Source organism: Spodoptera frugiperda, chromosome 19, assembly GCF_023101765.2.
Source record: "Spodoptera frugiperda isolate SF20-4 chromosome 19, AGI-APGP_CSIRO_Sfru_2.0, whole genome shotgun sequence".
NCBI lineage: Eukaryota > Metazoa > Arthropoda > Insecta > Lepidoptera > Noctuidae > Spodoptera > Spodoptera frugiperda.
The window spans coordinates 3,980,913-4,001,250 of NC_064230.1; the positions used below are offsets into that span (position 1 = coordinate 3,980,913).

Sequence of the window (20,338 nt, forward strand, 5' to 3'; positions counted from 1 at the left end):
ATGTTAAATAACAGACTTATTTCTAGAATAGTAGCAAGAAAATATCGATAATTATGTAGGTCATAAAATCTATGAATGAAAGTGTAATTATTTTTGAATAATTTATTGTATTGAAAAGTCGAAATATTATTTTTTTCTGAGAAAACTATCCAACCCAACGCTAACTTGCAAGTACTTGGGCAAGCGTGGTGATAAATGCTCAAACCTTCTCCGTGTGAGAAGAGGCTTTGATCAGCAGTGGCCACTTATAGGCTGTTGATGTGATGTGAAGAAACTACCCAAATATGAGATATAGTACAAAAACTACTGATTATTTTGTCTTCAAACTTATTAAGTATATTACGTTAAAGAAACTTACGTTCGAATACTCAAACGCTACCCAATTTTAAGACGCTCTCAAAAACATTTCAGTCACTAACAATTATTTATAAAAAGACAGAGATAGCACGATATTTATTTATTTTTTGATGGGGGAAAATCATCTAATTACTTCTCCCGCCTTGGGCGAGGCGAGAGGGAGTGTCAGACTCTTACTGACTAAAAACCACCCCGTTCCTTCTCCTGCTTTTCGAGCCGGAGCCCCGGTAAACCCGCTAGGTAGTCCGCAGCTCCGGTAGCACGATATTTAACACACACACAACTTCACGCCTTTTATCCCCGAAGGGGTAGGCAGAGGTGTACATTACGATACGTAATGCCGCTATACAATGTACACCCACTTTTCACCATTTTTGTTATAAGACCCATGTAATAGGGGGTGAGCCTATTGCCATATACTGGGCACAATTCCAGACTCCGTGCTACTACTGAGAAATTTTCGAAAATCCGAAAAAAGCCCAGCAATACTTTGCCCGACCCAGAAATCGAACCCGAGACCCCTTGTTCGGCAGTCGCACTTGCCACCACTCGACCAACGAGGCCACGATATTTAAGTACAACCTAAAATTGAGTAGCATTTCAGTATTTGAGCGTTAGTCTTTAAGAAACGTATCAACATTATTATGCTTAGTAGCCAGTCGTAGTAGATGCGCTGTGCGGTCCGGTGTAGCGAGCCAGTCTCGGGAGCCGCGTGACGTCACCAGTCTCCCGACCAACCATCGCATCAGCTCCAGTTTGTCGACTACGGTGCGGAGTTTCCTGGAAAAATTGGTATAAGTATGTTTTAAATATCTTTATTAAATTAATTAGAGGGTTTCATCATACAATGATTATGTCTATTAACATTTTTATTGTATTTTTTGCTAGTAAGTATAACTTTTTTCCTTTATTGTCCGATAATGGTATATTTACCAACGTCATAATCAGATGTAGGAAAAATCAGTTTTCTTTCAAATTCGCCCCAAACACACAGGTATTTAATTTATTTTTTTAAAAACGTTGCCTCACGCTAGAATTTTTCCCTGTGTCTGTGGCGTTTACAAATATACAGGTTCACATACACATGACACCCAGACTCGGAACAACAATTTGTAGATCACAGAAAGAGTTGCTCCGTGCGGGATTCGAACCTGCTTGCACGACAGACGGTTGCCTATGCAGAGGTGCACATTACGGGTTGTTATACCACTGTACAACATACACCCACTTTTCACCAATTGTGTTATTAGTCCCATGTAATAGGGGGAGAGCCTATTGCCATATACTGAACACAATTCCAGACTCCAAGCTACTAATGAGAAATTTTCGAAAAAGCGAAAAAAGTCTAGGTAGCAAATGAATAAAAAAATTAAAACTCACTTATACATAGGACTAGTAACATCATACTCTTCGAAGTAATTGCCAGACTCCCTCATATCTCTCAACTGTGTCAACTCCTGATCCCAGAGACTCCTTGCAGCAGCTAGCTCTGCCTCCTTCTCCGCTTCCAAACTCTTCAGGTGACGCAGCTGTGACTCTTGGTGGCGGAACTCCTTGAGTGCTGTGGTTATTTGTCTGGAATTGTGAAATAATAATTTTGATGTTAGTTCAAGCTTCAAGCTGGCCAAAGAAATAGAGGTAAGATAAATATGTGTTGGTTGGACGACATTATTAAAATAGCCACAATTTTTTTTAAGAGAGGGAAATCATTCTATTACTTCTCCCGCCTTGGGCGAGACGAGAGGGAGTGTCAGACTGTTACTGACTAAAAACCACCCTGTTCCTACTTCTGCTTTTCGAGCAGGAGTCCTGGTGACCCGCTAGGTAGTCCGGCGCTTTGGGATTGATGTACTCTTAGTATGAATATGCTTTACGTTGAACGAAGGCGAAACGAGAGCGCGTTCGGCGCTCTGATTGGTTGGTTCATTTGCGCTGGTCAATCAAAGCGCCAAACGCGGTCTGGTTTCGTTTCGTGAGCAAGGGATCTCAGGTTATATTACTGCAACAGGCAAAGAAGTGAAATTTCGGAAATTTCTACTCAAAATTTCCAAAACTCATCAATTCTCTCCAGATTTGAAATTTGAAAAGTGCCTAGTATTTGGCATTCTCCTATACTTACTCTTTTCTCTCCACAAGATCAGGTTCTAGATTACGGTCCGGCGTAGTGAGGAGAGCCTTCACAGCATGTGCCTGAGTCAGAGACTTCACTATACTTTGTTCCAAAACCTTCCATTGTGCCAGTTCTCCATACTCCTTTATAGTTTCTTCTGTTTTTGTTCGCTCCGTGATTTGTGGTAAGGCTGGAAAGTGAGAGAAATTGATTTTTAATGTTTAAAGTATATTTTTGATAGTCAAGATTGGTTCAGCGAAATGTGCCATAATTATTGTGGGAGAGCCATGGTTTGGCACTAATGGGTCAGCTCAACCGGAGTGATAACACGGCCTCACAGAAAACCAATGTAAAACAACATATTTTATTGTACGAGTGTGATTACTGTAGGTCCATTTACCCCTTATCCCAATCTTTCCAATCCCCGTTTACCAAACAAACCTTAAAATAAAACCTAACTCCCAAAAGGCCCGCAATGCACTTGTAAATAATGTTTACCATCAGGTGATACGTCTGCCGGCTGATACCAGTTAGATAGATAGTTAGAAGGTGTTCTTTTTAACGTTTTGTTTTATCTAAGTATTACCAGATCCTGAAACGCAACTATCAAGAACTCTAACATGATAATCTGTATAAAATCTCACTTGAAATTTCAATGAAAACTAGAAACAAAGTTCTTTTTTGTATTGTTAGCTTTAGCTAGTATTTAGAAGGATTTGTTGACTAAAAACGAGATATTTTCGGTATTTAAACTACTCAATTACTAAGACAAATTATACTTTTACAGGTTTAATCACTCACCAGACAAAGGCTTCGCTTTTAACAGCCTTAATTTTGAAGTTAAAAAAGTTAAATCTTGTAATTTGTTCGTTAGCCCTTCTTCAAACGGTTCTTGTATCTTTGCTGAGAATAATTCAGTAGATATGTCACGCAATTGCTGCTCGAAGGCATTACTGACATCTTTTAATTGTTTAAATGCAGTCATTTTAAATAATTATTCGTAAGTAAATAATTATTTCTTTACGATTCACCGTTTTGTTTTTTAAATTGAATTTGACAACAAACTAAAGTCATAACAATAGTTTAGTCCACAGAATATAGATTTGTAAACATTTCATTCATTCACTTAAGAACAATAATATTTTCAGATCAGAGTATTTCGTTTAGGAAGCTAAAAAAGAAAAATTAATTAAATAATAATGCTTTGATCACACCATTTATATTAAATAATTCAATAATAGCTTGGCGTTTGATTAAAATCTCGCCTGGTAGGTAATAAGCGATTGTTTGGCCAATGATGGAGAAACAGATTCCAGCAAGGAATTATCATATTTTTATTTAAATAAAACAAAATTAATTACAAATTTACATTCATTATGTATATACATAATACCTATATATGGTTCTTTAATAATATGACAAGGAATAATTTTTCAATCTGCAGCAATTTGAAACAAAGCTATGCTCAAAATCCTAAAATCCAAATACCTACCTTTCACTTGACAGACGAAAAGAAGTGACCCATGACATGACAGCTCAATGTCAAATCGGATGTTTGTTTGTGAACAGTTTGTTTAGAAAAAAATCAAAATAACATCATGAAATAACATAAAAACTAATAAAAAAACATCAAAAACCCTGCACAAAAGCTGAAACATACAACCAAAATGTCAGACACCAGCAATAATCTTAGTTACATGTGTTTGTTACCAACGGAACTTTTACTGAATATATTTTACCACTTACCTGCTAAAGATTTGTGGAAAGTCCGAGGTGTGTGTGCCAGATGGTTGACAATAATTAACGAGATAACTGAATTAGACGACTTATGGCGTACTTTCTGTATAAGAGACTTTGGAGCTAAGTTCACACTGAAGGCGAGAAGTAAACAGAAAGCAGGATTAAACTATTTCCACCTTTACCGATCTTTGTCGCTGTGGAATCGGCTATCAGATGCTAATGAAAGCAGGGACGAGTTTGCCGCAGCCTCCCGCATGTATGAAGAGATAAGAAACTTCGTGATTCTCGACAAAAATGTACTAGGAGTCCATAAAAAAGGTGCAGTAGTATATTATGACATGGAAACACTGAAGGAAGGGAAACGAGAATCAATCACTGGCGATTATTCAAGGTACATAGAGAACGATGTAGCTATTGTCATTCAGAGCTACCACTTAGAACTTTATCTCATTAAGAAAGCAATATTTGACATAACTTTGGATGATAGTAACACTACATTCAGTAACGGTAAACTTTTCTATCTAACAGATGATACGTTATACTTTGTTACCTTAGCGGATGAGATATACATGTGTAATTACTATAAACGGCAGTTAAAAGCGCACTATATCACTCGTTCTGAAGACGGTATCATGTCTCTTGGATACACAAATAAGCAGCTCAATGTGTTAACTTTCCATCGGAAGATATACACTATAGTCAATAACGAGATGGTTTTCGTATGCGCACTGGGACCAGACTCAAATCTCTTGCACCAATTAAAAGAGTACAACTTTTTAGAACAACTTGATTGGAGAATCTACTTCCAATGGATGTATGTACTAAACCATTCTATACCTGACGATGGTTTACTACGAGATATCATAATTATAAGACCATACGGAGATGTATACTTCGTTGGATCAAATTGGGGAGTTCTACGGATCTACTACGCTCCTTATGCAGACGGTGAATTGGACATATTTCACACAGCCCCAGTCAAACAGTATAATTTCATGGAACGATCCGACTGTCCCGTTCTTTCTACGTGTCAGATATTACAAATAGATGTATCGGAGATTGAAGACGGACATTTGGTGATTGTTGCGATGCCGAAGAAGATTGCTACGTTGAAGTTTACGCATACATTCAATAGTGGACCTGAATTAGCCCTCGTGCCTTACCGCATACCGCAAATCAAATTATAGGAGATTTTGTAAGGGTATTTCTTTATTTATTTAATATTTAAGTAATGGATGATACCACATAATTATAATATTATGACTAGTATGATTCATCATCATATCTACCCTAATATTTGAGGGGATAAAATAATTTATTGACTTCTTCCGCCTTAGGCGAGGTGAGAAGGAATGTCAGACTCTTACTGATTAAAAACCACCCCAGTCCTGCTCCTGATTTTCGAGCTAGTTAGCTAGGTAGTCCACAGCTCCGGATCAGGCATCAGTCCTACTGGGCCCCATCTGTGGTGGTCTGATGGCTCTTTGAGGCGCGCGCGGAAGGCAACACGCCTAACGCACGGGTCATGAATGTTTTAATGTCTGTCTGGTGGATTAATTTTGTAAATATTAGTCACGTATTTTTTCTTTTGTTATAATTTATTTTCCACGATTTTATTACATGTCGTCTGCCGTCTTGATTTACAAAATTTTATAGAATACCGTGATGTAGCGAGCTCCCACTACTAAACTTAAATTTGTTTTATCTGATTATTGTAACCTTATAATATGATAAAATGCTTGTCTAAAATTTTTTAATTGTCTAACTGACGGACTAAACAGTTTTTTAATTTTCATACTCTATCAACTACCCTTTTTTAATCAGGTACTTTGTTATGCTACTCCGGGGTTGGTCTAGTAAGAGGATCCTGTGCCTCTGTTAGGTGCAGATGGTGACTACTAGGGTACGTTTTAATGAGGTAAAAGACCATCCTACACTACCTAATTTTTCCCAAAAAGCTAGGCGCCTTTTGAAGGGTTCCCCCGTCAATTAGAAACTTATTCTTAAAATATCATCACTACGTAGTATAAAACAAAGTCGCTTTCTCTGTCCCTATGTCCCTTTGTATGCTTAAATCTTTAAAACTACGCGACGGATTTTGATGTGGTTTTTTTAATAGATAGCGTGATTCAAGAGGAAGGTTTATATGTATAATACATGCATAATATATATCACCATTGCACCCATGCGAAGCTGAGGCGGGTAGTTGACAGATAATTATGTATGTGGTATCATTCATTACTTACTTACTACTTAATGCAAATTTTTATACCTACTGTTGCTTTGTAAGCTTAATAAGCTAATTTGTACCTTGCACTGAGGCTCAGCAAACTCCTGTATGCCAGTAACCTTGGTATGAGTTAACTTTAGTTTGGTAGAGGTACTCTACTTGTAGGTACCAAGCGTACACTATTCATAGTACGAGTTTGCTTTACGTTAAACGAAAACGAAACGAATGCGTGTTCGGTGTTCTGATTGGCTGGCACGAGTGAACCAACCAATCAGAACTCCGAATGCGCTCTTGTTGAACGTAAAGCTAACTCATACTAAGGGTACTGATTGGTTGATTTATTCGAGCCGGCCAATCAGAACGCCGAACGCTCGTACTAAGGGTACTGTACTTCACTATAATATAATAGAAAAAGATGACATAGAAATCTCACTTTTCGTAAACTAACTAACTATGAAATATACAAACATTCATACATTATCACGCTTTTTATTTCTCAAAGAGAAAGGTAGTAGTCTTGATTTTCATGTTATACGCGGTCAATATTTAAGCTTCGTTTTACTTGATTGACTCAGGAATCGAACCTAATACGAGTTGCTTGGTAGTTACGGTTGCTAGCACAGTATGAGCCATAGGTACCAGGTTTAGTGTTATTTTTGATAATTTTTCTGACTCGGGAATCGAACCCAAGACGTGTTATTCGGCAGATACGTTTACTATCACAGTATAAGCAATAAGTAGTTACCAGGTTTCGGGTTATTATTGAGGATTTGTGTGACTCAGGAATCGAACCCGAGACGTTTTGCTCAGTAGTTACGCTTGCTACTACAGAATGAGCTATAGGTACCAGGTTTCGTGTTATTATTGAGAATTTTCTGTCTTGGGAATTGAACCCGAGACGTTTTGTTCGATAGTTACGGTTGCTACCACAGTATAAACAATAGGTATCAGGTTTCGTGTCCTTACTGATATTTTTCTGACTCAGCAATCGAACCTGATACGTGTTGCTCGACAGTTACGCTTGCTACCACAGTATGAGAATATTTCTGACTCGGGAATCGAACCTGAGACGGTTTGTTCGGCAGCTAGGCTTGTTACTACTCGTTTAACAAATTGAGATTGGTTTTATATTCCGTACTCTGAATGCTATTGTAACAGCTACGATTGTGGTGGTATAGTTTTGAATAATTATTGTGAATTTGTTGGATTGAAATTGTAGACATTGAGATTGGTTTCAAGAAAGCCTTTGGAGCCCCGGTAACCTTTTACGTTGTCCGCAGCTCCGGATCGGGCATCAGCCCTACTGGGTCCCATCTGTACAACTCTACCTTATAGCTTAGTATCAGTGGAAACGGTCACATAGTTTCGTAGCATAGCTACATAGCACGTTTCCGGTGGCATAGCGCCCTTAGTTATAGGGGTGAATGGAAGAAGGCATATTGTGACAATCACTTAGAATGAGGGTAGGTTATAACGATTTTTTCACCTCTTTCGGGGGAATAGAAAGCGTGATGATAATTGCATGTCATTAAAATATCTAATTTATGTACCTTTTGACCGACAAATACCTACTGGGTTTTCTTGCTTCATTTAAACATTATAATTTAAGAATATATTCATACAATATTGGACTATATAACCTATTAATTATTATGTTATCGGCTTACTCACGTAACTGTTTGACGAGGAAAGGTACGTCCACATGTCCTCATCGTACGCATCGCACGTAACGGTTTTAGTTTGTCTTGTATAGAAACTCATACAACTGCGTCTACTGATCCACATCGTACGGACCGCATCATCGGCAATGCCTACTCGCGATGTGTACCGATGACGTCATACGGAATGCCGATGCCAAAAATCCGAGTGACAGTGACATCGGTCATCCGATTGCTCCAATACTCGCGTCAGCAATCCGAACAGTGGACGCAGATAATTCGTCCGATGCGTGCGATGCGTACGATGCGGGCCTGTGGACGCTTACCAGAACTTGACTAGTTTCAGACTATGTTAGAGGCTCGTAGCAGCGCGACAGTCGTCGCGTCGCGTCGTGTGTCGCGGAATGCTACTCATGAATATGAGCCTCTAGCATGGCTTGAAACTAGTCGAGTTCCTCGTCAAAACGTTACGTGAGTAAGCCGATAACATAATAATTAATTTAGTATGCCTCACGAAAGTTATACTAAAAACTAAAAACCTATATCATACAGCGAATGCTATCCCTGTTTCTTGCTTTATTTTAAAACTAAGGTAAGAATATATTCATGCAATTTTGAACTCTGTTACCTATGTCATAAAGCGAATGCTAACCCTTATGCCTTTGTGAATGTAAAAGTTTAACCGCCGTACTCAGAATCATTTTCGTTTTCCAATGTGTCAAATGTGTCTGAGTACGGTAGTTAGTTTTTTAATATCATTAGTATTAAGTTTGCTGTGATTTAAAAAAATGTACAAATATTTTTAATTGTAAATTTTTATATAGGTTTAAAGATTGGCAGATAACTTGGCAAGATCTTGTTATAATTTTTTTCAAAAAAAATATTAACTAAATATACGCGGACGCGGACGTTCAATAGTCAGCGCAACGTCGTCGCCGCATCTGCGCACGATGCTTGTGAGGATCAATCCCTGTGCGATTGGCGGAACTTTATATTAGTTAAAAAAAAATGCCAAGTTACGTGCCGAAGACCGTATGTCAGCTAAATCAGCTATTTTATTAAATGCCTAGCCTGTTTATTAAAATACGTTGATCTGTCGTGGTCTGTTGTGATTTACCTATGGGGCAATAAAAGACATAATGTTAACATCATCATGCTATCAGCCAGATTCTGTCTACTGCCTTACATGCTCTATGAAGCAAGTACAAAGAGGAGATGCCATAATGTGATTGTGCACTGTGACACAAACAAGGCTCTATTCAATGATATAATATGTAAAAAAGGTGAAGATAGTCACACATTAAAATGTCGATAATGTGGACAATTGGCAACATTATGTTTGTAGTATGGGACCGCTAGATGATAAAATAGAGAGGGGCGTGGTTTGTACGTGCTCTCGTTTCGATTCTCGATCGTCGGTACAGTTCTTACTGACGTTTCCTGGCTAATATCATGATGATGATGTATTATGAATTATTATTATTTAGATTTTTGTGACCAATTAAGTGAGATTATGTTTAATATTTTAGTTTTTAAGGGAAGGTCATATCTGAAACAAAATACGTCGATCGTATCATCGGTTACTCTATCGCGATGTCGTGCGTCAGCGATGTAGAAGCGAACGCGAAACGGTGCGGCGCGGCGCGAATACAAGAAACTGACAAAAGCTATTGATGTGGCCTACGTGATCAACCGCACGTGGGATGCAGTGAGCGATCAATTGGCTTGGTCACACCGCATCGCGTTGAATTCGCTTGTTACCGCACCGCTTCGCATTCGCTTGTAAATCGCCCTCGCAAGACGTCGCATAAGGTATCATCGGTCCAGTGCAAAGGATTAAGAGTTTGTCTATACATTTGTCTGTTCTGGCGTCACGCGAACCATGATACGTGACGCATGTTTTTTTATTTAAGTGTGGGAGAGCCATGCGTCGGCACGATTCGAACGCATCGCACGCGTCGGACGGATCGGTACAAACGGATTAATTTTTCAGACTGCGTCCACTGTATCGCCAGTGTTCGGATTGCCGACGCAAGTATTAGCAATCGGATTGCTGATGTCACTATCACTCGGATTTTTGCCATTGACATTTCGTATGACGTCATCGGTACGCATCGTATTTAGGCATTGCCGATGAGCGGTCCGTACGATGCGGATCAGTGGACGCAGTTGTATGAGTTTCTATACAAGACAAACTAAAATCCGTTGCGTGCGGTGCATACGATGCGGACCTGTGGACGCGTACCTTTAATGGGTATTTTTCGATATTTTCGATAAATCGCTTTGTAATACGAAGTCTGGAATTTAGCCACCTATATTTACTTAGGGGTTTCTTTAAATTTAGGAGAAGGCAAAACAGACACTTCTGTCTGTCCCCTTGGTCTTTAAGGCATGATGTTGACAAATAATTGTGATATTTTAAATAATAGAAGCTTTGTAACCACCTACTTTTGTGATGTATAGCTTATTTATAATTAGCTCGGGAATCGAACCCCGACGCTGCGAATTACTACTTAATTATAATAGTACCCATGACTATATTGAAAATTTGTTTAATTCTTATGTAATAATTGCACGCTGCTCATGAGTATGAATCCCGATCTGACTTGAAAATAGTAGAGCTTTCTCGAATAGGTATTTTGCAACATTACGCGCGCGTGCTAATGAAATTTTCTTGTTTTCTTTGTGATAAAAATAAAACTAATGAGTATGCAAAAAAAGTTTCTTTGGGAAAGTTGTTTGTTATCATGAGTACAATCACGTGTTTAAATATCGTTCACTAATTACCATTAACCCATTTATTGTATGTTCCACAGTAGTTATTATAAAATTGGTATGTCTATCGTGCCAATTTTTATAGGAAATCTTTTTGAGCCAAGTTTCAGTTAAAAATACTTAATTTTGAAAACCTGCCAAGTTTCAAATGTAGCTACATTATATTTTACATGCAATTTTGAGTCTTATTTCCATTGCCATAAGGGTAGCATTAAATGCAAATCATATTCTAAAGCAAAACGTGTCTTAAGTTTACGGTAATAGAATTCAAAATTGTATTGTAACACCGAGTTTATAGTAAATGGGGCAATGAATAAGGACAATTATAGCTATAGTTTTAAGGTTTAATTTACTGTGGTTGATTATTTTTTGAACTTTATAAATCCTGTATTAGATATCGGCTTTAATAGAGATATAATTTAAGTTATTTTTTAATAGTTTATGGTCTTTTCAAAGGGCGAAAGTACTCATGTTCATATATAAGGTGTTCTAAAAGTATCTGCCACGGATTTAATGGGAGGTAGGTCGAGATTTTGCTCTCAACCAATGACATGGCGGACCGCGATCTAGTTCGCTTCGATCTTTCGAATTGAAAGTTATGGAATAAACTGGCTTTTTTATGACAATCATACAATTATCTACTTCGCGACTGCCTCATTGGCCAAGTGGTTGCAAGTGCTACTGCCGGGCAAGGGGTCTCGGGTTCGATTCCCGGGTCGGGCGAAGTATTACTGGGCTTTTTTCGGATTTTCGAAAATTTCTCAGTGATAGCACGGAGTCTGGAAATGTGCCCGGTATATGGCAATAGGCTCACCACCTATTACATGGGACTTACTACATAAATTGTGAAAAGTGGGTGTACACAGTGGCATTACGTGCCATAATGTGCACCTCTGCCTACCCCTTCGGGGATTATGGGCGTGACGATATGTATGTATGTATGTATCTACTTCGCGCTTTGGACGAGGCGAGAGGGAGTATCAGACTCTTACTGACTTAAAACCACCCCGTTCCTACTCCTGCTTTTCGAGCCGGAACCCCGGTAAACGCACTAAGTAGTCCGCAGCTCCGGTTAGAATGGACTAGTTGCATTACCTATTTGTGAACATGAGTACTTTAAAATTGTTGTTTTCTGTTGTTTTACATTTCTTTTATTTTATTATAATAGTTTAAAATCTCTTAAACGGGCTCACTAAAGCTGTAGCTAGCACTAAGAACTGAAGAAATAAATAAAAACTGCAATACTATTATAATTGTTGTTTTATTTCTAGATATTTTTTAATGATTGACTGCCTCGTTGGCTAAGTTGTCGCAAGTGCGGCTGCCGGACAAGGAGTAAAGTATTACTGGGCTTTTTTTCGGATTTTTGGAAATTTCTCAGTAGTAGCATGGATTCTGGAATTGTGCCCAGTATATGGCAATAGGCATGGGCTCACCCCTATTATATGGGACTTATAACACAAATGGTGAAAAGTGGGTGTACATTGTGTGCACCTCTGCCTACTTCTTCAGGGATAAAAGGCGTGATATTACGACGAATATTACGAGTAGTAAGATATCTAAATCTATCGTTTTCTTTTCTCCTCTAAAAATGTCTTCTGATTTATTTCGTTGCGGGATCCAAGACAGTCATTCATGTCCCTGGGACGCGCCGGACTTCAATGTTCCGGTGTTTTCATGGTTGTATCTACTGTAGATCCTGGTGCACAGGAGTTGCAGCGGTATGGGAGGTTTTGGCGGGCTTGTCCCATTAAATTAGTAAGATACCATTTATTAAGAAGCTAAAAACGACAAATAAAACGGCCCAAAAAACTTTCAAAATTATTTATTTGCATTTTTTTTAATAAATATTATAGAAAGACCTTAGAATTGTTACCGCCGTACTCAGAGTCATTTAATGGTTACTTAACCGAGTCCTTAGCAATTAATTTCGATACAAAATCGTTACTAAGGAATAGTTTAAGTAATCATTAAATGTCTTGAGCGCGGAGTTAGTCATTTAATAATTCACTTAGAGATCTTAATCCATGTTGGGCCCTCAGATGTGAACTTTCTAAAATGGAGCTAGTGCCACTATCACTGTATTTCATGAGCAAAGTTTGATTGAAACCGTACTCCTGACTCGTGGCTGTTGAAGGCGGGAAGGATGGAAACTGCTTAAAGGCAGGAGTAGGTTTAGTAACAGGCTCATAATCAAAACCAAACACTTCCAACGAATGCTCCGAAGCATTTTCCATTTCTGAATCAGCTACACGTATCGTGTTACGCTTCTTGAAATTAGCACTACCATTTGAATTATGTGAAAAGGATTTCATTGATTTGAAGAAATCGCTTTCTGGATTATACGACTTTTTGCTGGATTTCGTGCTAGCTGATATTAATCTTCTTCTTTTAAACTGACATTCATGTACATCTCCCTCGCTAGGTTTTTTTGAGTCAGCGAAATGTATAGATCTTTTGTATCTTCGTTTGTTTCGTGCTATGATTTTCAATGCTTCGTAGAAGTTCCTTGGTTCTTCGAAAGCATCGTCTTCCATTTTTAGTTGTTCTTTTAATAGATTCATAAATATTTTCTTTCTTTCTTTCTTCATTGTTTTCTTGGTTGGTACTTGCAAACTAGTTGTTGCTGGTATCGGTCTCTTTTTGTATTCTATTGGCTCCGGTTTTATTTTATGTCGTCTCTTCACTGATTTAGTTGGGGATAATGTCCTTACACGTTTAATAGGTTTTGGCTGAAAATGTTCTAACAACTGTTTGTCGTCCCAATTGTCTTTTATATCTGGTTTGATGCAGTAGTACTTCGGAAGCGGTTCTTTCTCTTTCTCCTCAGGAGTTGGATCTTTCGTTTTCGGTATCGTCAATTTCTTAGCTACAGATTCGTCCATTTCAAAATGTACTTTCGATGAAAACGCGGATGGAGTAGGTATGTTATTAAATTCAGTTTTAACGTTGTATACACTGAAAGTGGTCTCTAGGAGATCGTAGAAGAAATTGTAGAACTTCTTATCGTCCTTATTAGGTACTTCTGCTATTAAAGTAGAAGGGTCTTTATCGACTGGTTTGATTTTTGCTTCTGTAGGCGTTATAGGCGTCTCTTGGTTCTCTTTTTCTTTAGTTTCTTCTAGCACTGGTATGTCCAGGCTCTTTTTGGGAGAGGACAGCATTATATCAGCCCATTTGATTGTGTCTGGTTCCCTGAAAGAGCTTCTCTCAGACACGTTTGATGGTGTATGCGTAATTTCTTTTGTCGATTGCAAAACTATGAGTTGCTCAAAATCGGAGCCGTGATGTGCTTCGTTCAGTATTTTAGACCTGTATCTAGGTTTTCTTTTGGTATACGTTGATGTGCTGTTGTCTTCTGGGATTATTTCATCGTCAATCTTCTTTTTCAGTCTGGATTTGATTCTGTCTTGTTTTCTTAGTTTTTCTGAGTTGTCTCGGTCTGGGTACTGGGTTCCAGTGGTGGATTGGGATAGGATTTTGAGGACTGATGCCAGGAATCTCTTTCTACCTGGTCGTGGTATTGGTCGTGGACTTGATGGCGGTCTCGGGGTGGGTAGGGATTGGCCTTGAATGATAATGAAAAGGAAAGGTAGGTCTGTGATTACTGGCTTAGTGTTTCCAAGTAGGGATTACTGTTGTAGTCAAGATATCGGGTTGAATTTTTGAGTAGATTAAAGACTATTGGGGTTTTTGATTATAATAATTGTTTTTTTGTTATTCAGAAATTCCGTTACTAACAATTTAGAATTAAGGTTTTCAATGGCAACAATAAAATATCAGACAAAGTACACAAGTCTGGCACAGTGGCTGGGTAAATGTAAGCATCCGTTCATTCGTACGCATTGGACGGATCACATCAAACGGATCAATTTTTCAGACTGCGTCCACTGTCGGCAATCGGTAGCGTTCGGATTGCCAACGCGAGTATCAGCAATCGGATTTTCGATACCACTTTTACTGGGGGTTTTCTAACCCGGTAACCTTTTACGTTGTCCGCAGCTCCGGACCAAAAACAACTTTGCCTACACTTTCGGGGATAAAAGGCGTTATTTAAAAAATAGTAATTTTATTAAGGACTGCCTCGTTGGTCGAGTGGTCGCAAGTGACTGCCGAAGAAGGGGTCTCATGTTCGATTCCCGAGTCGGGCAAAGTATTGCTGGGGTGTTTTCGGTTTTTCGAAAATTTCTCAGTAGTAGCACGGAGTCCGGAATTGTGTCCAGTATATGGCAATAGGCTCACCCCCTAATACATGGGACTTATAACACAAATGGTGGAAAGTGGGTGTACATTGTATAGCGGCATTACGTGTCGTAATGAGCACCTCTGCCTACCCCTTCGGGGATAAAAGGCGTGACGTTGCTTTCTTTAATTTTATTAAGGTTCTGAAACTTACCAACTGGACTTAAATCTCTTTCATTAATAGACATTTTAGTAGCCTTCTTTTCCACGTAGACTCCTCTCTTCTTCAGTATGAGACGCTGAATTTCAGCATTACTTCTACTCTTTTTGCGCTTTCTTGGCTCTGATTTCATAGTAATTGCACTGTTAGAAGATTTTGACTTTACCACAATCGATTTGGGTTTATTCATTTTGTCTAACTAAACTTTTATAATCATAATTATTGGTTCTTCTCCTATTGTTTCCACTATTTCATTTCATTCAGTGGTTTGTTTTACGATTTTTTACTTACTTTTTTCAATTTATTTTTATATTAGAGGTATGTTTTGTAAATAAGTTTTGACGTTGTTATAAGAAAAAAGTAAAAAGTCTTTGTTTTTGGTTTTTGTCTCGTTGGTCTTGGATTTGTTTTTTTAAGGAGGATTGATTGCTAACCATAGGTTAAAATAGTGTTGAGCCTACCTTTAATTTTAGAGCATACACTGACTGCTGTTTCCCATATTTTTGAGATTGTATGTATGTTTCTTAGTTGGTAAGCCTTAATAAATAAATAGGTTTTGTAAGCCTAAGATCTGCACTCTGCAGTAGGCAACCAAACCACCCCCCCCCCTCCCCCCGAAAAGTTAAGATAATATTTAAGTAGTAAGTTACTGGTTATATTAACTACTGATTGTTTATTTTTCTAGTTAACATAGTACTCATGAATGAAGGAAGTTCATGAAGGAAGTTTTGTTCGTTTTACTTTCTTGAACCCCTCCCGATACCACCCGATACTAAAACCTGGCTACGCTTGTGGTCTACGTGCTCCATCGTAGACCACATTATCACTTACCACCAGGCGAGATAGCGGCCAAACGTCGTAGGCTAAGGGTAATGCGACGTCCTGCGTAAGCGATTTAGAAGCGATAGCGTTCGCGCCGCGTCGTACCGCTTCGGACGTGCAGTTGGTCACGAAGTACACGTCCATAGATTTTGACAGCTTGCTTTTTTCGCAACGCGCCGCACCGCATCGCCTTCGTGTCACGCAAGATGTCGCATAATTTAGGGCAGATACGGGTTTATACATTCGATATAACATTTTATAGAACTATAACATAACTGCCGAGAACTGTATTGTGTAATAACTAGAGACCGGATAATATGCATTTGCATATTTGCATATGCATTTGCATATTTAGGCGATTTTCAAGGTTAATAGCATATTTTTACTAATATCTAGTGATGATGCATATTATTGCTATAATTTACAGTAGGTAGGTATTTTTCGAGCGTAGGGCACTCGGCAGCCGCGCGTATTTTGTTTTGGTAGGTACTCAAAAAATGAAAGAGACAAATGATCGATGATGAATTGATGAATGATGAATGAAAATATAAGCGCTAACATAGCACCCAAGCTCAAATTCTGCCCAGTTACCTCAGTAGATGTGGAGCGATCATTTTCGACCCATAAAAACTTACCACTGAACATTTGGAACAATACTTGATTGTTAATGTTTACAAAAATATTAAATAATGTTACATGTTACTGTATCAATTAACATCTATCAATGGATAGTTTTCTATAAATGTATGCTGATTTTTTAATAAAAAATATAAAACTTAATATTTTTTTATTTTATATAAAACATAAGACAAGTATTTACTAACAAAATACTTAAATCTAAAGGAATAATATTTACAAAACAAAAAAAAAACTCATTTAATGTTGCATATTCTGTTAGTTTTCGTGCATATTTTAGGCATTTTTCATGCATATTTGCATGCATATTTCAAGCTTTTTATGTTGCATATTATCCGGTCTCTAGTAATAACACTACATTGTATAACACGTTGGCATGTAAAAATCATATTTATAGAAATAATAATTTGGTTTCATATATTTTTACAACAATTATCGTGAGAGATACTAAATTAACTAAAAATCACGGTTTGGTCTCGTAAGAATTACTGGAGAACAGCAATACTAGTTTCGAGTCACAGGGCGACTTTTCATCATGAGCAGCGTGCACAGACGCGGCGACGTCACGCAGGCTACTAACTAACTAAAATAGTAGAGCTTTTATCCATTAATTTAAGTGAGTAAACCGTGATTTTTAGTTACGAGAAACATTGGTTTATTTTCATTACAAAATGATGTTCACGTTTATCATTCGAACAAAAAAACCTCTTTTCACCACCTCACAACCAACCTCTTACCGATCAACCAACAAGAACATAAACAAAAACGAAGACAAAACCAGTTGGCATACAAACTGACAAGACACCTGAAACGTAATGCAAAAACTAAACAATCGTAAATTCTCAGTGTAAGTGTAATAAAAGCAAAAATTCTAACCGAAGTCATGGAAAAAAAACGCCGCAACGACATGTTTGAGAAAAAAATCGACAAGATCAAGGACCGTGGTGATTTGCGCAAATCACCAGAAAAGACCAAAATGAGAGATGAAAATACAAAATCGGATCTTAAGATTATACACCCTGAGCGAGGTGATTCGGACTTGTGGGCCAAATTCCATCAGATACCAGAAAAGGTGAGACTGAATATCGTCATGAGGAAATTAAAAAGTATTACGGATGCTACTGAAAAAGAGCTGAGCCTTAAAAAAAGTAATGATGGTTACGGTTCTGCTAATGCTCTCGAACTAAGGAAGCGTATACGAGACAAATATACGCTGAAACTCAAGACCTCTGCGCAAAAGACGGACAGACCACAGTCGGTTACTAATAAGAAAGAAGAACTTAAACCAACTGTCAGTAATAATATTAAAAGCGCTAAGTCAGGTATTACTATTTGTTTTATTAAGTAGCTTCTGCCAGCGGCTAGAAAATAGCCTGTGTGTTATCCCAAACTATTCTCCCATACCTACACCATAGACCCAATTAATAATAAATGGCAACGCACTTGTAACACCTCTGGTGTTTCGGGTGTCCATGGGCGGCGATTGCCGATAACCATCAGGTGATCCGTCTGTTCGTTTACCGGCTTATAGCATAAAAAAACATAGTCTTCCTCGGTCCTGTTCCATGGATCTCTTTAGCTCCTTTGACGACAAATTTAATTTTCTTTAATTCAATGAGTTAGAGAATAGACACAACTTGACTGTACGTTTGGTGCGGTAACTGAGCAACTGGGTTCGATTCCCACACTGAGCAACTCTTTGTGTGATTCACAAATTGTTGTTTCGGGTCTGGGTGTGATGTGTATGTTTGTATGTTTGTAAACGCACTCACGACACAGGAGAAAATCCTAGTGTGGGGTAACGTTTAAAAACAATGCCAAACTTCGAGCGATAACGAAGAATTCCTAATTATTTTCCAGATCGATACACCAACACAATATCAGAAGAAATAACACAGAAGCAAGACAAAATCATCCAATCGACCGAAGATAACGTTTCAACCAAAAACGACCCGGTGCCGGAGAAAAAGCCAGAAAAGGGTATTATAAAACCCGAAAAGACAAGTTCGAGGAACGCTCAAAGCCCAAACAAACACAATCGGAAACCAATGATCAAGACTATTATGTCGAAAAATGGCCAAGTAAGAATATTTAAAGCAGTAACTTTCGTTGATCAGGTCAAAAACCCAACACCTCTAGAAATTAGCATCCCGACCGATGCTATGAAGAAACTCAAAATCACAAAGTGTACGGATACAAGTTCTTTGAAATATAAATTGAAGAGGAGTCCAAGCCAGACTAGTCTTAAAGACAGATCGTCTCCTGTAAGGAAGAAAGTTGAGAGAAAAAAAGAGAAGAAACCACAGAGGTATGCTTTATCACCAAAAAGTTCGAAGATGATTGTGTCACCGCCTACTGAGGTTGCGAGATGGGCTCCTGCGTCTATAGATGAACAAACGAAACCATACTACGAAGCTTGGGTCAATACTACATTAGCAGCTATATCGAAAAACACGAAGCAAGATAGATTGTTCTATGAAAAATATAAAGCAAGCCTTTTGGCTAGTCTGAAGAAAGCTGAGCAAGAAAGGCCTCAGACACCAGAATTGTTTTACGAAAATTTCTCAGATGAAAGGTATACTGGTAGAATTAAAATTACGCAAAGATAGCACTGTCGTTTTAGTGAATATTTTTGACGATGTGATGAACTTGAACGTGTTTGATAATTCTAAATGGATTTTTCTTTTTATTTTTATTAAGAGTTGTTAAATGATGATTATTTTTACTGAATTAGCACTGATTTGGCCCAAGAATGTAATTTTTTTAAAAGGAATACTGGACTGTTTCTTACTCTTTGGCACTGCATTTGTGATGCCTTTCGTGTTGTATGTGTTCTTAGATTACTATCTGCTTACCATCAGGTTATTCATGAGCTTTCTTGGGCTAAATCTGTTGCCAATTTGTTTGGTATTTTTATTTTATTAGGATTTGTATTGCTGAGCTAATTTTGTCGTGTCGAAATTATGTAAAAAGTATGAGTTGTGTCTTAATTTTGAGTAAATATTTTGAGTAGTGGTGTCAAATGTGTGTTTAATGTTGTATTATCATAATCAAGGTCAAATTCAAAGCGTTTATGGCAACTAAGTGTACATATTGATGTGTCACTAATACCATATCAGTAACAGGACGTTCATTGCGGAAAGTAGACCTATTCAACAGTTCGTCGTCGACCGGAAGAAGACTTTGTGTAAAGAGCGTCGCGTTCCGCACGCGCCTCAAAGGGCCATCGGTCCACCATAGCTGCTGGGGCCTAGTAGGGCTGATGCTTCAAATTCAGTCTCAGTACCAGTTATATTTCGATTTCAAAATTTTCAGTAAATACCTCAGATAGAATTCAATTTTATTTATTCGTCTAGATTCCAGAGTCTGTTGGTAATATTGAAATAGTAGCTTTTTGCTTCATGCATGCATGAATAAGTATTTTTTCACAATTTTTGTCTGTCTGTTTGTTCCGGCTTATTTTTGAAATGGCTCGTCCGATTTTGACGGCAGTTTTATTGGCAGGTAGCTGATGTACTAATGAGTTACTTAGTCTACTTTATTCAACACGTACGTAGTCGCGGCTAACAGTTAGTATTTAGTAACTATCCTATTTTTTTCTTTCCCCT

At 38.0% G+C, this 20,338-nt stretch overlaps 4 protein-coding genes across 4 annotated transcripts; 2 read left to right on the forward strand and 2 right to left on the reverse strand.

Moving 5' to 3' along the window:
* Positions 1–39: 39 nt before the first annotated feature.
* LOC118281156 (uncharacterized) lies at positions 40–3,527 on the reverse strand. Its single transcript, XM_050700977.1, has 4 exons — positions 3,269–3,527; positions 2,477–2,657; positions 1,738–1,932; positions 40–1,137 (listed from the first exon to the last, which is right to left on the reverse strand). Exons 1-4 carry the CDS (start codon positions 3,450–3,452, stop codon positions 972–974), a joined length of 726 nt encoding a protein of 241 aa, XP_050556934.1. The 5' UTR covers positions 3,453–3,527; the 3' UTR covers positions 40–971.
* A 453-nt stretch (positions 3,528–3,980) lies between these two features.
* Positions 3,981–9,179, forward strand: LOC118281014 (uncharacterized). Its single transcript, XM_035601441.2, has one exon. It carries the CDS (start codon positions 4,135–4,137, stop codon positions 5,392–5,394), a length of 1,260 nt encoding a protein of 419 aa, XP_035457334.2. The 5' UTR covers positions 3,981–4,134; the 3' UTR covers positions 5,395–9,179.
* A 3,499-nt stretch (positions 9,180–12,678) lies between these two features.
* On the reverse strand, positions 12,679–15,614 carry LOC118280852 (uncharacterized). Its single transcript, XM_035601239.2, has 2 exons — positions 15,267–15,614; positions 12,679–14,438 (listed from the first exon to the last, which is right to left on the reverse strand). Exons 1-2 carry the CDS (start codon positions 15,460–15,462, stop codon positions 12,862–12,864), a joined length of 1,773 nt encoding a protein of 590 aa, XP_035457132.2. The 5' UTR covers positions 15,463–15,614; the 3' UTR covers positions 12,679–12,861.
* A 1,881-nt stretch (positions 15,615–17,495) lies between these two features.
* On the forward strand, positions 17,496–19,753 carry LOC118281024 (muscle M-line assembly protein unc-89-like). Its single transcript, XM_035601453.2, has 2 exons — positions 17,496–18,052; positions 18,591–19,753. Exons 1-2 carry the CDS (start codon positions 17,614–17,616, stop codon positions 19,337–19,339), a joined length of 1,188 nt encoding a protein of 395 aa, XP_035457346.2. The 5' UTR covers positions 17,496–17,613; the 3' UTR covers positions 19,340–19,753.
* Positions 19,754–20,338: the final 585 nt, after the last annotated feature.